The sequence below is a fragment of the Equus przewalskii genome, chromosome 15 (genome assembly GCF_037783145.1).
Source record: "Equus przewalskii isolate Varuska chromosome 15, EquPr2, whole genome shotgun sequence".
NCBI classification, from domain to species: domain Eukaryota; kingdom Metazoa; phylum Chordata; class Mammalia; order Perissodactyla; family Equidae; genus Equus; species Equus przewalskii.
The window spans coordinates 53127732-53147259 of NC_091845.1; the positions used below are offsets into that span (position 1 = coordinate 53127732).

General features: G+C 38.1%; 1 protein-coding gene across 10 annotated transcripts in view; it reads right to left on the minus strand.

The window, feature by feature from the left end:
- Positions 1-19528, minus strand: part of CNOT10 (CCR4-NOT transcription complex subunit 10) — a 77710-nt gene that overhangs the window by 52338 nt on the left and 5844 nt on the right. For 6 of the 10 annotated variants that reach the window (XR_011527525.1, XR_011527524.1, XM_070577391.1 and 3 more), the window contains 2 exons: positions 3275-3369; positions 1412-1573 (listed from right to left, as the gene is read on the minus strand). Coding sequence is in view for 4 of the 10 variants with exons in the window: in XM_070577390.1 (XP_070433491.1) it covers positions 1412-1573; positions 3275-3369 (257 nt within the window). In the remaining 6 variants the exon portion in view is untranslated. Of the gene's footprint in view, positions 1-1411; positions 1574-3274; positions 3370-17281; positions 17594-19528 lie in introns of those variants that run through there. The other 4 variants (XR_011527523.1, XR_011527522.1, XM_070577387.1 and 1 more) reach the window with 2 other exon arrangements.

Sequence of the window (19528 nt, forward strand, 5' to 3'; positions counted from 1 at the left end):
AATAAATGTTCCCTGGAAGAAATGTCTATGGGGTCATAGAGCACGTGTACTAGATATCAACAAATTATCATCTTTCTTTTGATTCTGGAGCTCCAGATAAAGTCATGGCTAATAACACCGGAGTAATAATGAAATGGGATGACACTTAAATTTACAAAGACTGAGGTAGTTATGAGAACAAGCTCAAGAGTCAGAACGTCTGGTTCAAATCCTGCTCCCTCATTTCCTAGCTGTGTAAATTAAAATAATTAAGTTCCCTAAACCTCAGTTTAAAAATTGAGGTAAGTTCAAGGGTTGACTGTGAGGATTATATGAGATAAGGCATAAAAAGCACTTAATACGGAATTTAGAATCAAGTAAGCATTTAATAAATGTTGGCTATGCTCGTTTTTGTTGAAGAACTGTAATAGTGTTGAAAAATTATTTTACTCCCATAAAGAATTATGAAGAGGTTACTTATTTCTAACTATACCATGGTTAGAGTGATAGTATATAGTATCTTTATTCCTATAAAGAATTATGAAGTGCTTAAAGGTGACTTACTTCTAACTATATCACACTTTGGGGTGATACTCTATGCTACCGTGGTATTCATGATGATAGGACAGGGGCTCAAAAGGTCTCAAGACCTTCTACAGCATAAAGCTGTAATTAAAAACACAGGCCCTAGAGTCAAACAGAACTGGGTTTATGCAGCTCTTATTACTTAAAAGCTTTGTGCCTTCAGAAAACTTACACAAGCCACCTGTACCTCAGCTTTCCCATCTGTAAAATGAGAAAAATTACAGTGCTACTTCATTGGGCTACAGGGAAGTGTAAGTGAGATGCTGTACATACAAGGTTCGTAGCAGGGCCTTGTTACACAGTGAGCACTAAATGTCTGCTAGCTGATAACATCATCATCATCATCATCCCTCTTGAATATCAAAGGTCTATTCTTGTGATGCAAGAAATGTTGCCACTATGACCAAACCAATGACCAAGGCTAGCCCCAAACCAAGTATAAATCAGAATATCTTCTATCTATTAACCATCTCCTGATTCAAAATACTAACACATTTTGACGTTAATAATAATCAGATCTTTGCAGTTATAAATAAGATATATCTCAGCAGCTAAGCTTCTTCATATATTTCTACTTTAATTTTCAAAACTCATCCAAATTTGGTATATTAGTCTATTCTGTTCAAGTTACATATCCAATAGAAAATCAAATCACACAACATACAGTTCATTTCTTAGAATAATAATTTTATACAAATAAAATTAATACCAACAAATGTTTCAGGTATATTAGAAATGGTGCTATCAATATCAGACAAGAAGTCACATTAATTTCCCTTAACTATTTTTATTTCACAGTTTAGGCAATACCACAATATTTTTAAAGCTAAATTCATTTGTGTATCACCTGATTCTTCAGCTGGGTAAGTGTTTGTCTCAAACTATCTGTTGTTGTTTGGTTACTTTTAAAAAACTCAGCCACTGCTGTATTCAAAATTATTTTATAATCATCTTTGTTTATATCTTGTAGGGAGGCAAGGTGTTGCAGACAAGCATCGTAATTTCCAGCCTAAAACAAAAAAAAATACATACACAAACAAAATTACATGCCAGCTTTAAGAACTATACATTCATTTCCAAATATATTTCACTCTTTATTTGAAAAATTCTTAAAAAAGACAGATGTAATCCCCTTAAATATACTAATTAAAGTCAGTAGATGAATTAATATTCATGTCAATTAAGAAACTGATATGTCAATTACATCTCAATAAAACTGGAAAAAAATTGCGGATATTTATTTTCCAAGACACAAACTCTAACACTGATACATGTATATTATATCTCTAAGACACATAGATTGATATACATGTACTGGTAAATAATATACTTACATGTGATATATACATACTATATATATAGGTATATATTGTTAGCAGGGTATAATAGCTGAAGCTAGCCAAGAAAGGTAATATGATTAATTACTCCAAATTTTAATTTCTAGTACAGTAGTTCCCCTTATCCACAGGGTTAACTCCAAGACCCCCAGTGGATGCCTGAAACCGTGGATAGTATCAAACCCTACATATATATATATATATATATATATAACACTATGCTTTTTCCTGTACATACCTATATACCTATGATGAAATTTAATTTATAAATTAGGTATAGTAAGAGATTAATAACAATAACTTCTCTTTGGCATTTCCAAACTGCCAGCATCACTACTCTTGCACTTTGGGGCCATTATTAAGTACGATACGGATTACCTGAACACAAGCACTGCGGTATCCTGACAGTAAGATCTGATAACCAACAAGGCTACTATCTGACTAAGGGGTGGATAGCATACAGAGTGGATACGTTGGACAAAGGGATGATTTACACCCCGGGTGGGACTATGCAAGGTTTCATCATGCTACTCAGAATAGCACATAAGCTGGCCCCGTGGCCAAGTGGTTAAGTTCTCACACTCTGCTTCGGCAGCCCAGGGTTTCACTAGTTTGGATCCTGGGCGCGGACACGGCACTGCTCATCAAGCCATGCTGAGGTGGCATCCTACATGCCACAACTAAAAATATACAACTACGTACTGGGGGGGCTTTGAGGAGGAAAAGGAAAAATAAAATCTTAAAAAAAAAAAAAAGGTGAATCAATCTTTAAAAAAAAAAAAGAACAGCACACAATTTGAAACTTAGGAATCATTTATTTCTGGAATTTCCCATTTAATATTTTTGGACCACAGTTGACTGCGGATAACTGAAACTGCGGAAAGCGGGACCATGGATAAGGGGGGACTACTGTAGATATACTCTGAATACGCAAGAATCAAGTTCTTCTGCTTACATGTATGTAATCCGATAATCAAGGTTTTCTTTCATATTGTTTAATGCCAGAAAAGTTAAAGTTTTAACGAGAAACTTAGCGTTCCATTTTAATGCACATTCAAGAAAGAACTGAACAAAATATTGAAATGAAAATACTGACTCACATATTAAAAATATAAAATTAAAAGACAAAACAACACTGTGAGAGGTAAAACATGTTTATGAAAACAAAAACCTGGGAATGGCTCAAATCACTCCCATTCCTTTCACTACATTTAAACTCTGAAAAGATTTTTTTTTAATTTTAAAACTAAAACTACTTTCTAAACTCAACTCTTGAATTATTACAGAACAAAATTATAATTTAAAAACTCACTATTAAAAGATTCATACTTCACAGATCCTAAAAATGGAGATTAAGAGAAACCATTTCTTACCGTGAACGCTTGGAAAGCATTTGCGGACAACTCCTTCTCTTGATCAGTGATCCCAGAGGACTGACCTGTCCCCTCATGTTTCTCTGCTCCCTGATCTGCAAACACAGTTTTACAGTTTCTTAAAAATACATGTTGTGCAGTGAATGTGTCCCTAGTTTACTTGTCTTTTTCCTAATGAAGCTGCCAAAGTTAGAGTTCTCTCTACTACAAGGGCTAATTAGCGTTAACGTGAGTCAGAAGTGACTCCTCTGAGAATTTAGGAAATGCTTCCCTGGCCATGCTCACGCATAATGGAAACCCACCATCACTTAGGTAAGGATTACAGCTCTGTCCTTCAGGTAATTTGGGCTGAGAATGTTGTGCTCTCTTAAAAATATGAGCTCTGCCCCCAGCAATACACCAAGAGTCCCACATATTTAAGAAACGATACCAGGTCCTGGAGACACAAGGAGATTATAAATACATGTACGATGCCTTCAAGAAGTTTATAATCCAGTTGCAACACAGCAACACTCAACAATTAGAAAACTAAATTGATAAGTGCTCAATTTCCAGGCAAAGAATGCTTTCATAGGCTTAGAAATCCAAAAGCCAAGATTAACACATTTGAAAAGCTTCCTTCACAGGATTAAGTGTCCATATACATTCTAAGATTAATGATTCCTGCCCTACAATTTACTATTTTAAAAATTAGACTTTTCAGTTCTTTTACTGAAAAGAGAATCCCAAAATACACGTAAAAAATCTCAGCTGAACCAAGTCTAAAACCACTCAAGTACACCACTTTTAATTGCTCTGACAAATGCTTCAATTCCTTTTCTTTCACTAAAGAGTTATCATCATCGATCCCAAAATTTGTGGGCACAACTACAGTGAAGTTATCCCATCTCTTCTTGTTCACAATGGATCTTTCTAGAGCAAGCCTAGTCCATACACTGTGGTAGATGATCTTGGAGGGGAGGGTCTTGTAGGAACATTTCCTCCATTTTCTTCTTAGGATTTGGAGCCTTCATGTCAGATGAGAGACAGGAACCTAAATCATGAAATCACATTCTGGAGAATACATGACGTCTTTTTTTGTTTGTGTTGTCTTTTTAAGGATTGGCACCTGAGCTTACATCTGTTGCCAATCTTCTTTTTTTCTTCTTCTCCCCAAAGCACCCCTAGTACATAGTTGTATATTCTAGTTGTAGGTCCTTCTGGTTGTGCTATGTGGGAGGCCGCATGGCTTGATGAGTGGTGCTAGGTCTGAGCCCAGATTCCGAACCGGTGAAGCCCTGGGCCACCGAAGTGGACTAACCATTCGGCCACAGTGCCAGGCCCTACCTGACGCTTACTGAGTTTTCACAAACTTCCACCCTTTGTCTGTAAATTACATAGTAGCAGCCTTAAACATAATTAGAACAATTTAAAAACACAGTTCCCATTCTACACAGAAAAAGAGACCTGAGCTTTTAATTTTTTTAAAGGAAAGAAGAGGCAACAAAGTTTAAGTTAACAGAAGTTAATAAATATTTTCAGGTAACCACATCCAGAGAGCCATTAAACTCAGCATCTAATGCATCAAGGCAGCATAAAGAATGTTAAGTCCTTTAAATCTGTGTTTAAACAGGTTTCAAAATCTTGCAGCCCCTTTCATGTTTATTCGATGCCATAACATAATTAAGACTTTGGGAATGGGAATGGCAGGGAGGCGAGGAAAGCGACAGTGCCTGGAGAAGGTCTAGCTAGCTAATGCTATAGACTATCGTAACTTCATTTAACCTCAAATTAACCATGACATTTCTTGCTTTTCCCTGAGGTAGTGATCTCAAAATCAAGTTGTACTTAATTAAGATAGTTTTTATAAACTGTTTTCTTCTACGATTTACACATATTTTTCCCACTTAGAAAACTTTCTTTTGATTTTACAAAAACCACCAATCTACTTTTCTATGAAGTTTTTGGATCTTTTTATACTCCAACTCCCTCCCTCAACTTTCAATTTTGAAACTTTCAATTTTGAAATTTTTCAGACCTACAGAAAAGCTGAAAGAATATGCAATGAACACCCATTTTGTCTTCCCCTAGATTCACTGTTTTTGACATTAAGCTTTTTATTCTAAGATAATTGTAGATTCATATGCAGTTGTAAGAAATAACAGAGAGATTCCTTATATCCTGTACCCAGTTTCCCCAAATGGTAACATCTTGCAAAACTGTAGTACAATATCACAATAAGGACACTGACAAGGAAAGTCAAGAAACACATTTCCATCAACACAAGGATCCTTCCTCTTACACTTTTATAGCCACACCCACTTCCTTCCTGCCTCCCTACCCCCAGCAACCACTAATTTGTTCTCCATTTCAATAATTGTCATTTCAAGAATGCTATGTAAATGGAGATTCAGTTTTTTAACATTTTGCCACATTTGCTTTCTCTCTTGCTATTTATACATACTTTTCACTGAATCATATGAAAACAATATGGCACTTAACCCCTAAATACTTCAGCATGCCTCTCCTAAGATTAATGACACTCTCCTACCTAAAATAAAACAATCCCACTAAGAAAAGTAACAAACATTCAAGAACATCATTTCATGAATAGTCCATTAATTTCCACTCAGATTTCCCTGATTGTTCTAAGAAAAGTCTTATAGCTTTATTTTTCTTTCCCAATCCAGGAGCCAATCAAGGCTCACACATTTAGCTTGGTTGTTAAGTGCCATATTACTTTCAAATGATTCAGCGAAAAGTATAGCAAGAGAGAAAGCAGATGTGGCAAAAGGTTAACAAATTATGAATCTCCATTTATGTAACATTCTCAAAATGACAGAACTATTGAAATAGAGAACATATTAATGGTTGCTTTAGTTTCTTTCACTCCAGAACACCTCATTTTTTTGCTTATCAAGTCACTGATTTTTTTAAAGTCTAAGTTAGTTACCTAGCAGAATGTACCACATTTTGGATTTATTTGATTGTTTCCTCAATTGCATTAAGTTTAACATTAATGGCAAGAATATTACATAGATGTTGTGAATATTAATCATTTTTAACATTAATATTTTAATTTTGTTTAAAAAATCTGCCTTTTGTTTTAAAAACCTATCTTTTATATTTCAGTATCTCCCAAAGAATATTCTGTTTCTTGGTTGTATTCACCAACAAAGGCTCCAGGTTGGCGCCAGCCGGGTGGTGTAGCGGTTAAGCGTGCACATTCTGCTGCAGCCACCCGGGCTTCACTGGTTCAGATCCCGGGGCGGACATGGCAGTGCTTGGCAAACCATGCTGTGGTAGGCGTCCCACATATAAAGTAGAGGAAGATGGGCATGGACGTTAGCTCAGGGCCAGTCTTCCTCAGCAAAAAGAGGAGGATTGGCAGCAGATGTTGGCTCAGGGCCATTCTTCTCAAAAATAAATAAACAAAAATTTTTTTAAAAATTCATTTAAAAAAATAACAATAATAATGCCTACAACCACTACCATCACCGTCACCCAAGTTGCCCTGAAAACACTGTTCACTCTTTAACCTTGGCCATGCAGAGACACAACACTTGCCTGGGAGTTGTTTTTTACCTGTGATAGTCTGGCCCGTATATAATAAATTCAGGGCATTCATTCAATTCATAAATAGTTGAAAGACCACTATGGATCAAGCATTGTTCTAAGTGCTAGGGATGCAAATATGAACCACACAGACAAGTTCCAGCAATTGTGAAACTCAGAGAGCCCTTGGGGAGATAGTATACAAATACACAATTCCAGATCTGAATAAAGCTATGCTAATAACAGGGGGCCGTGATAGAGAGGGGTGGGGATAGGAAGTGAGGTTGGACCTAAATAAGGAGGAGGAGTTAGGGATGGGAAGTCCTGAGGGAACAGGACCCCAATGATAACTGCTTGTAGCTTTGAAACAACCATCATTCCTTCCAGGCCCTTCTATGCCAGGTTCTAGCTTAAGATATCTGCTTCTCTACCCCATACTATCTGCAATTACTATCTAATTGTAACAATAACAATAATAGCAGCTAACATTTATGGAGCGCTTATTATGTGTTAAGCAAATCCTAAGCACTTCAAATGAATTAACTCGTTTAATCTTCAAATCAGTTCTCAGGTAGGTACCTCTCATTCTGTAGCCAAACAGACTGAAGAGTGGTAAGAAGGTTGGCCAAGGTCACAAAGTTAGTAAGTTATAGAGCCAGCCTCAAACTCTAGCAGATTTTGCTCCCAATCACTTGAGGAGCACACTGCTCTGTCCCCAGCGAAGCTTCTCCTCAGCACAGGGTCTAGGAATGGAATAGGAGCGGGGAGCCTCAGGGGTGTGGAGCAATCCCCAGCTCCTTTCCTTCCCCCTTTTCAGGCTGCCGTCTCTGGCCTAAGGGAAAGGACCACCAAGTTCAGGGACTGCTTCCTTATAGAGGAATTACCATTTCCAGTTCCTCTGCTCAGCATCCTCTCCTCAAAGACCACTAAGATCTCCAGGGTGACAGGGCTCTGGACATGCACTGTTGTCAGGCTCCCAAGCCTTTTGGCCTTTGCTTATATTAACTCAAAATCCCCTTGACAGGAAGGCAAGGGAGATTTGGGTCTCTTCTCTCTTCCCTAGGAGCGGCTAGACATCTGGTTTGTTATTGGTAATAACAGTGAACACCAGACATTTTGTTAAATGCCACCTTTACGCTAGGTGCTTTATGCAAATTATCACTAATCATTACAACTTGCAAGACAGATGTTAATGTCACTTCACAGGCTAGGAAACAATGGCTCAGAGAGGTTAAATACCTTGCCCAAGGTCACTCAAGAAGCAGTGAAGGTGAATTTTGAACTCAAAGCTGGTGTCCTTCCACCACGTCAAACTGCCTCCTTAGCCTCCCTAAGTTCCAGAAAGTTGTTGAGAAGCACACCTGTCACAGGGTTCCTCTGCTCGCTGTCTCCTTTCCACTCTTCCCTATTCCCCACACATCTGCCAACACGGACTTGGGCTGGGGCTAGAGCTGGCAGAATGTTCTCCCAGTCTTCTGCCCCAGAGTTTTGCCTTTCCTAATAGCTCCTTCCCATACCTCATCCATCACAAGCCCCCTTTCCTGGACACTGAGGAAGTGTGACTCCCCGCTCCCCAATGGCTTTCTAAGAGCTGCCTAGATAAACAAAGTTTCCTATCCTCAGTAGGCTCTGGCCCTTCACCAAGGGCAGCCTCACTGCCACAGTCCTTCATGGCTTTCCTCAAACACCAGAAATATTTTGAAAGAAGAGTAAATATAAATACTTTAATAACACATGAAATGAAATTCAACCTCATTATTAAATAAATATAAATGAAAATAAAAATAAAATCAGTAATCAGGTTGTAAAGACTTCTGGTAATAACCAGCTTGGGTGGAGTGTGGAGAAGCCCTGTTGGGTGTGAGCGTAAATTGGTACAACCTCCTGGAAAGTAACTAGTATCTCTGTAATAGCCTTTGATGAAACAACCCCATTTCTAGGCATTCGCCCTAAAAACACACATGCTCAAGGACACACAGATGCTCGCTGCAGCACTATTTATAATAGAGAATGTCTACAAATAAATATCCTTAAGAGACTGAACTGAGTCAAAGTCCAGGAATACAATGATACACTAAGCAATTGTTAAAAAGCAGCTGCATCGACATGATGCTTTGACATGAAAAATACCTACAACATCTTGTTAAATAAAAGAAACAGACTGCAAACAGTTTTATACAACTGAACCCCACATTTTGAAAAAATACATACACAGATACGTATTTGCGAATTCGTGCAAAATAAAGTCCGGAAGGACAGACATCAAATTCTCAGTGGTTACCTCTAGGAAGTGGGATGGAGGAGGGAGAGAGCCTACTTTCCTTCGTACTCTATTGTTTAAATTTTTATAAGGAGTATAGGTTACTTTTTTTAAAGTTTTACTTTTAAACGCCTGCCTAAAACTAATATAAGGTTTAGAAGTCAGATAAGTGGTTACCGTCAGGAGTCTACTGACTGCCGGTGTAGATGGGGGGCTTGTGAGTGTGAGAACCCACTACATTTTATGTACATTTATGATGTGGGCATTTTTTTGGTAACTGCCTAGAAACCTATATTCCAGGAGCATTTCAAAGAACCAGTCCTCAGCAGAGCTGACCCTGGGAAGCCCTGGCCTGGCACACATCAGCAGTCAGTAACGACTCCCGAGCTCTCTCTCAAGAAGCCAACAAGGTATAATGAAAAGAGCACAAGTCTTGGAATCAGTCACATGTTCAGTCTGGTCTCCCCTTGGCCACCTAACTCTACGCTTGGAGATGCAAAATGAATATTAGCTCCCTGCTCCCTTTCTTTTTCACAGAACAACTGAGGATTCTCGCAGTTTTTTTTTAAATATACTTATTTCTGTACTTTAAACACACAAATTAACAATGAAATTAAATTTAGTGTTACTTGATTATGGAACAGCTCCTCATAAACACAGTTCACTGTAAAACTCCCATTAGATGGCATACTTTTTCGAGAATCACCACTTATACTAAGAACAAAATATAACTTGTGCTTAAGTAAAGTTATCTAAGACTCAGATGTGCCCTACAAAAAAAGGTATTCTGGTATTTGGGTTTATGAGAAGTGTTACTTCTGGTGGAGCAAAATGACGGGGTGAGCTGACCCGGGATTCTCTCCCCTCCAAAATACAACAAAAGATTGGAAGAACTGAATTTCAGAGAATAAACATAATGCCAGCTCGTTAGAGACCTACAATACCAAGAAGGCGGAGATCATAAATCCTACTTACAGCCTCGGAGGCGCTGGAACGGTAGGAGAGAACATCGCTCCCTCCCCTAGAGTCTGCGATCGCTGCGGCGCGGGTGGGGAAGGAGCGGGGGGGTGGGGTGGGGGGGGGCCGCATGACTGGGGGATCATCCAGGACTCCTGCCGCTGGTTCAGTGGAAACCCGCTGACGGGGGAAAGCTTCCGTCCGCGGGGACCCCATAAGCCAAGGGCCTCGGGAGACCAGAGAACAGAACTGACCTGAACCCAGACTGGTGCCTGTGAGTAATAGGCCCCCCCCTCGCAAAGCCAGTGGGCGCAGCCATCTTGCCCCAAGGCGGAGAGCTCATAACACGCGGCTCTTGACCCCCTTCTAGTGGCGACAGGCTGTAACTGCAACCGAATTCTACCACCATGCGAAAAAACTGCTCCTCTACCATCCAGCAACTTATAAAAAGCCCCAGACCAGAAGGAAAACAATAAAAACACAGAATTAAGTCCTGAGGACTTGGAATTAGGTAAACTAAGTGACAATGAGTTCAGAGCAGCTATAATCAAAAAACTCAATGAGGTAGAGAGAAAGATAGAGAAACAAGCCGAGTTCTGGAGTTACTTCACAAAAGAGTTTGAAATCATAAAGAAGAATCAAACAGAATTACTTGAGATGAAAAACACAATGGACCATATAAAACAGAATACGGATTCCCTGAATGCCCGTGTAGACACCATAGAAGAGCAAATTAACATAATTGAAGATAGACAGGCTGAATGGCTCCAGACAGAGGAAGAAAGAGAACTAAGAATTTAAAAAAATGAGGAAAATCTCCGAGAGATAATGGATTCAATGAGGAGTAAGAACATAAGGATCATAGGAATTCCCGAGAATATGGAAAAGGAAAATGGAGCAGAAAGTGTGCTTAACGAAATTATTGAAGAGAACTTCCCAAATCTAGGGATCGATGGAGAAATGTGTGTAGAGGAGGGTTTTAGATCTCCTAGATTTGTCAATGTAAAAAGAGCTACCCCAAGGCACATAGTAGTAAAATTGGCAAAAAGGAAAGATAAGGAAAGAATACTCAGGGAAGTAAGAAAAAAAAAAAGAGTATAACCTATAAAGGAGCCCCTATCAGACTGTCAGCGGATTTCTCTACAGAAACCCTACAAGCTAGGAGAGAATGGAGTGACATATTCAAAACTTTAAAGGATAAAAATCTTCAGCCAAGAATACTCTATCCAGCAAGAATTTCCTTCAGATATGAGGGAGAAATTAAATCTTTTCCAGACAAACAAAAGTTAAGGGAATTTGTAACCAAAAGCCCTCCATTACAAGAAATCCTCAAGAAGGCTCTCATACCTGAAAAAAGAAAAAAGGGAGAAAGGGGACACAATCCACAGATTAGGGAGACCAATGGATAGAACCAGAACAGGATAGCAAATATTCAACTATAGCGTTAGGGTAAAGGTAAGGAAACTACCAAAGCAAGGACGATCTTATCACTCTAACTACAAATTAATAAGACGAGTTGGAATGAAAAATGAAAATAATTATTTAGGAGGGGAAGAGCAAAGGGTCTAAATCAGTATTGGCCAAGTAAGAGACCACCAGAGAATAGACTATATTATACACGAGATTCTAAATACAAACTTCAAGGTAGACACTAAAATAAAGGACAGAACAGAGCCACAAATCATAAATAAGGAAAAATCAAAGAAACCCCGCATAAGAAATTGCAGTATTAAATAGGTAGTTTAAAGCAAACAGGAAAAGAAACACAGGAAAACAAGATAATGAACGACAGATTGACAGCATTAAGTCCACATGCATCAATAATCACTCTCAATGTGAACGGATTGAACTCTCCAATAAAAAGACACAGAGTGGCAAAATGGATTAAAGAACACGATCCAACAATTTGTTGCCTCCAGGAAACACACCTCAGCCCCAAGGACAAACACAGACTCAGGGTGAAGGGGTGGAGGACAATACTTCAAGCAAATAGCAAGGAAAAAAAGGCAGGTGTTGCAATTCTCATATCAGACCAAGTGGATTTCAAAATAAGACAGGTAAAGAGAGACACAGAGGGACAATATATAATGATCAAAGGGACACTTCATCAAGAAGAAATAACGCTTATAAATATCTATGCACCCAACACAGGAGCACCAAGATTCATAAAGCAACTATTAACAGACCTAAAGGAAGATGTTAAAAACAACACAATAATAGTAGGGGACCTCAACACCCCACTCACATCAATGGACAGATCATCCAGACAGAAAATCAACAAGGAAATAGTGGAGCTAAATGAAAAACTAAAACAATTGGACTTAATAGACATATATAGATCACTGCACCCTGAAAGAGCTGAATACACATTCTTCTCAAGTGCACATGGAACATTCTCTAGGATAGACCATATGTTGGGAAACAAGGCAAGCCTCTACAAATTTAAAAAAATGGAAATAATAACAAGCATCTTCTCAGATCATAGTGCTATAAGGCTAGAAGTTAATTACGAGAAAAAAGCTGAGAAAGGCACAAAGATGTGGAGACTAAACAACACACTACTGAACAAGCAATGGATCATTGAAGAAATTAAAGAAGAAATGAAAAAATACCTGGAAACAAATGAAAATGACAGCATGCCATACCAACTCGTATGGGATACAGCAAAAGCTGTATTAAGAGGAAAATTCATCGCAATACAGGCACATCTTAACAAACAAGAAAAATCCCAAATAAGCAACCTTAAAACACACCTAACTGAACTAGAGAAAAAAGAACAAATGAAGCCCAAAGTCAGCAGAAGGAGAGAAATAATAAAAATCAGAGCAGAAATAAATACTATTGAAACGAAAAAGGCAGTAGAAAGGATCAATGAGACAAAGAGCTGGTTTTTTGAGAAGATAAATAAATTGACAAACCACCAGCCAGACTTACAAAGAAAAAAAGGGAGAAAGCTCAAATAAACAAGATCAGAAATGAGCGAGGAGAAATAACAACAGACTCTGCAGAAATACAACAGATTATAAGAGAATACTACAAAAAACTATATGCCAACAGAATGGATAACCTAGAGGAAATGGATAAATTCTTGGACTCCTACAATCTCCCAAAGCTCACTCAAGAAGAGGCAGACAATTTGAACAGACCAATCACAAGGAAGGAGATTGAAACAGCAATCAAAAGCATCCCAAAGAATAAAACCCCAGGACCAGATGGCTTTCCTGGGGAATTCTACCAAACTTTCAGAGAGGATTTAATACCTATCCTTTTCAAGCTATTCCAGAAAATTAGGGAAGATGGAACACTTCCTAACACATTCTATGAGGCCAACATCACGCTGATACCAAAACCCGACAAGGACACCACGAAAAAAGAGAACTACAGGCCAATATCACCGATGAACATAGATGCAAAAATTCTAAACAAAATTTTGGCAACCAGAATTCAGCAATTCATCAAAAGAATCATACATCATGATCAGGTGGGATTCATACCAGGGACACAGGGATGGTTCAACATCCGCAAATCAATCAACGTGATACACCACATCAACAAACTGAGGAATAAAAACCACATGACCATCTCAATAGATGCAGAGAAGGCATTTGACAAGATCCAACAGCCATTTATGATAAAAACTCTGAACAAAATGGGCATAGAAGGAAACTACCTCAACATAATAAAGGCCATATATGACAAACCCATAGCCAACATCATACTCAATGGGCAAAAACTGAACCCCATCCGCCTGAAAACAGGAATGAGACAAGGATGCCCTCTATCACCACTCTTATTTAACATAGTACTGGAGGTCCTGGCCAGAGCAATCAGGCAAGAAAAAGGAATAAAAGGAATCCAAATAGGGAGGGAAGAAGTGAAACTCTCGCTGTTTGCAGACGACATGATCTTATATATAGAAAACCCCAAAGAATCCAGTGGAAAACTGTTAGAAGTAATCAACAACTACAGCAAAGTTGTGGGGTATAAAATCAATTTGCATAAGTCAGTAGCATTTTTATACTCCAGCAATGAACCAACAGAAAAAGAAATCAAGAACACAACACCATTCACAATCGCAACAAAAAGAATAAAATACCTTGGGGTAAATTTAACTAAGGAAGTGAAGGACCTATATAATGAAAATTACAAGGCCTTTCTGAGAGAATTGGATGACGACATAAGGAGATGGAAAGACATTCCATGTACATGGATTGGAAGAACAAACATAGTTAAAATGTCCGTTCTACCTAAAGCAATCTACAGATTCAACGCCATCCCAATCAGAATCCCAATGACATTCTTTACTGAATTAGAACAAAGAATCCTAAAATTCATATGGGGCAACAAAAGACCCCGAATTGCTAAAGCAATCCTGAGAAAAAAGAACAAAACGGGAGGCATCACAATCCCTGACTTCAAAACATACTACAAAGCTACGGAAATCAAAACAGCATGGTACTGGTACAAAAACAGGTGCACAGATCAATGGAACAAAATTGAAAGCCCAGAAATAAAATCACACATCTATGGACAGCTTATCTTTGACAAAGGAGCTGAGGGCATACAATGGAGAAAAGAAAGTCTTTTCAACAAATGGTGCTGGGAAAACTGGAAAGCCACATGTAAAAGAATGAAAATTGACCATTCTTTTCCACCATTCACCAAAATAAACTCAAAATGGATCAAAGACCTAAAGGTGAGACCTGAAACCATAAGGCTTCTGGAAGAAAACGTAGGCAGTACACTCTTTGACATCAGTATTAAAAGGATCTTTTCAGACATCATGCCTTCTCAGAGAAGGGAAACAATAGAAAGAATAAACAAATGGGACTTCATCAGACTAAAGAGCTTCTTCAAGGCAAATGAAAACAGGATTGAAACAAAAAAAACAACCCACTAACTGGGAAAAAATATTTGCAAGTCATATATCTGACAAAGGCTTAATATCCATAATATATAAAGAACTCTCGCAACTCAACAACAAAACATCAAACAACCCAATCAAAAAATGGGCTGGAGACATGAACAGACATTTCTCCAAAGAAGATATACTGATGGCCAATAGGCACATGAAAAGATGCTCATCATCGCTGATCATCAGGGAAATGCAAATCAAAACTACACTAAGATATCACCTTATACCCGTTAGAATGACAAAAATATCTTAAACTAATAGTAACAAATGTTGGAGAGGTTGCAGAGAAAAAGGAACCCTCATACACTGCTGGTGGGAATGCAAACTGGTGCAGCCACTATGGAAAACAGTATGGAGATTCCTCAAAAAGTAAAAATAGAACTACCATACAATGCAGCCATCCCACTACTGGGTATTTATCCAAAGAGCTTGAAGTCAGCAATCCCAAAAGTCCTATGCACCCCAATGTTTATTGCAGCATTATTTACAATAGCCAAGATATGGAAGCAACCTAAGTGCCCAGCAACAGATGAATGGATAAAGAAGATGTGGTACATATATACAATGGAATACTACTCAGCTGTAAAACAGAACAAAATCATTCCATTTGCAATAACATGGATGGACCTTGAGAGAATTATGTTAAGTGAAATAAGCCAGCGAGAGAAAGATAATCTGTGTATGACTCCACTCATATGAGGAATTTAAAACTATGGACCAAGAACAGTTTAGTGGATACCAGGGGAAAGGTGGGGTGGGGGGTGGGCACAAAGGGTGAAGTGGTGCACCTACAACATGACTGACAAACATTGATGTACAATTGAAATTTCACAAGATTGTAACCTACCATAAACTCAATTAAAAAAAAAAAGAAGTGTTACTTCTGATAATTAAAATCAGCAGATAAATTAGTACTTCATTTCCACTTCAGCATATAGATAAAAAAGAACTGAGTCCTAAAAGAGGGAAGGAAAAGTTTAATGGGTTTACTAGTTTACAAGAACATGGTTAAACAGCTTTTTCTTTAGAAAGCCAGTAACAATGAGTTATTGTTAACTGTTTACACAATACATCCGTTTTGCAAAACTTTCAGTTGCACAATAACAGTCAGTAAGGATCAATTACTTTAAAATGTGCAAAAATGGGGGGCTGACCTCATGTGCCTAGTGCCTAAGGTCAGTGCACTCTGCTTCAGCAGCCGAGGTTCAAGGTTTTGGATCCTGGGCACGGACCTACACCACTCGTCAGCCAAGCTGTGGCAGTGACCCACATATAAAACAGAGGAGGACTGACACCAATGTTAGCTCAGGGCTAATCTTCCTTAGCAAGAAAAAAAAATTGTAAAAATGAAATACCAGATTTCAGGACCCTAGAAAGCAAAGTATGGGTTTAGATTGAAGCAGAACCCTCAACCCCATGTATATTATTCATCATAAAATTCTAACAATGAACATAAATACTTTAAAAATTTCAGGAAACCTTGGGGCTGGCCCCATGGCCAAGCGGTTGGGTTTGCTCGCTCTGCTTGAGCGGCCCAGGGTTTCACCAGTTCAAATCCTGGGCACAGACATGGCACTGCTCGTCAAGCCATGCTGAGGCAGCATCCCACATGCCACAGCTAGAAGGCTCACAACTAAAAATACACAACTATGTACCAGTGGGATTTGGGAGAAAAAGGAAAAATAAAATCTTAAAAAAAAAAATTTCAGGAAACCTAAAGTGTTTAAAAAATTTATGTTCTCTCATAAGGAAGTTCACTAAACTTAATCAAATGCTAAAAATTCTTAGTTTGCCATCAAGATATCTCCATAGCTGCTTCTAAAATATACCCTCTCTAGATTAGATGACATTCTTTAATGGGACTTCTGGGCCCAACTGTTAAAAAGAGTGATATAAATATAGGGCAGAGGGAAACACCCAACAATTCACAAAGGCATTGAAAAGCTTACACTTTTACTTTCCATTATTATCCTCTAGGAACGGTGAAAGTCTCCTACAATCTTCCAGGAAAGGAAAGAAGCCAAGATAAATATAAACACATAAACAAGCTAGACTCTAAGGCTGACAAGAGACTCTGAAATTCCCATTTCTACAGACATTTCAGAGCACTGAGCTCAATAAACAGCCTTTTACCTGTTAACCAACCATTATTTTACCTAGATTCTTTTACATTAAGATAAAACTTAAAAAAAAAATAAAACTTCTGTGGGATTACTATTTTTATTTTCCTTGTTATCTTCGTACACTTTTCATATTTTCTGCAAAGAATGAGTATGATTTTTGTAATCAGCTTTTAAAATGTTTTAAAAACATTCATTTTTCCTAACTGCTGACTTCTTACCAGAAAGAGTCTGCACATAATCCCACAATGTGTCTTTATTTGTCCAAAAGTAGTCTCCATTGCCAATCGAAAGAGTATGAGACCGTTCAACCACAAGCTTGGCTTTCCTTCCACTCTGGCCTAATGAACATGGCTGACCTTCCAGGCGCACAGAGCTCTTTGGTGCACAAACCTTGATGCTCTTTAAGCTAAAAGGCTTCATTTCAAACCAAACAACTGCCTTTAGATTTGAGCTAAGTAGAAAAGAAACACACTGCTTTTTCAAAACTGAAAAGAGTCAGTTAACTGAAAGCATAGACACATTCCAATATAGAATGTTAACAGTGCAAATCTGATTGGAGGAGGATCTTCCATACAAGCTGCACTTTTCAAAATATAGCTCCAATGACGTTCAAGAAAAGAAATTTTTTCCAAAGAAAAAAGGAATGTTAAGGCCTAAGGAAATCTGCCACACTCACAAAATAGTATTGATGCCTCTGTAAAGGAAAGTTTAAAAAAAGAAGGATGCTGGGGCTGGCTCTGAGACATAGTTGGGTGTGCTCCACTTTAGTGGCCCAAGCCTGCAGGTTCAGATTGTAGGCATGGGCCTATGCCACTCAACAGCCATGCTGTGGCGGCAACCCACATAAACAGTGGAGGAACACTGGCACAGATGTCAGCTTAGGGCTAACCTTCCTCAGCAAAAAAAAAGGAAAAGAAAGGAAAAAAGAAAGAAAAAAGAAGGATGCCATTTCAAAGAAAAATTTCTACATAGCTCAGAGAAATAACACATGACCAGCAATGCTACAGACTTGAGCATCCTGTCCAGTACTGCAGAAATAAAGGAAGAGAATATCAAAAATCAAGAATATCAGCATGCTTTGGGGAAAACAGGCAAAGCAGAGCACTACCCGTGCCAAGAAGCACTTTTATTTTCATATCTGAGAGTAGTTTCTATGCATAGAAAAGAGATTTACTTTAGTTTTCAAATATTAATACCTGATTTATTAATGTTACAAATTTGAAAAGTCTAGATTTTCCTCAAACTTTTACATTCAACTTAGACATCTTATTCTATTTGGAGTTTTAATTTTAAAGGGCTGCAATGAATGTCTGATGGCATTTACAAAGTTGAACACTTTCAAGCATAAAATTTTAACTGCTTTAAGTAATATATTTAATTTTAAGTACAACTGTTTGACTTAAAAAGACAAAACTTTCTAAGAACTTAAGTAACTTATAAACCTAAAAAATTAAACTGATGAAAACAGTGACTCAAGTACTCTTTAATGTCTATGCAATAATATAAATATAGTAAGCTTTCAACTTAAATTCACAAGTATAAATCAATTATTCACTCAATTATACATTTTAAATTGGAATCATAAGCCCAATAAATTACTCTAATTTTTTTTTTCTTTTTGAGGAAGATTAGCCCTGAGCTAACATCCACTGCCAATCCTCCTTCCCTTGCTGAGGAAGAATGATCCTGAGCCAACATCCGTGCCCATCTTCCTCTACTTCACATGTGGGACGCCCGTGACAGCACGGTCTGACAAGCGGTGCCATGACCGCACCCGGGATCAGAACCAGCAAACCCCAGGCCGCTGAATCAGAAAGTGCGCACTTAACCACTGTGCCACCGGGCCGGCCCCACTCTAAATTCTTAAACATTAAAAACATTTAAAATATCAAATGTAGGTCACTATTACATCAACTCTTTATTGTGAAAACTACTAAATGAAAAGGATGACTTAAGTTTTAACATGCCTTTCTGGGAAGAGTCATAGTTCATCTCCAGTTGATACAGGAGAGCTATTCTTTACAGGACACCAGTAGATAAATGTAGACAGTAAAAGAACTACGAAAAGTAGCATTTTGCAACCCTCAATGACATAACTGATTAAGGCAATGCTCATCAATGGTGGATGTCTACATAATGCAAATTATTACCCCAAGGATTACTTCTAGTTGCAAACGGTAAAAGATGTTCCTGTTACCACCTTAACAAGGTGATCAAATTTAGCATGCTAGTACTGGAGAAACATTACACACTTTGTATAAAGCATACAGCACCACCTACAAAGTACATTGCAAATGTGTTAACTCTAATCAGGTCTGTAGAAATAACTTTCAGTTTACAGGAAATAAGGAACTAGGAGGATACCAGGAACCAACAATCAGACAAATCCAGTGGGATATTCTACAAGGCAAGTGTCTTAGTCTCTTCAAAAAAACCAGAGTACATCGGGAATTAAGACTCAAGAA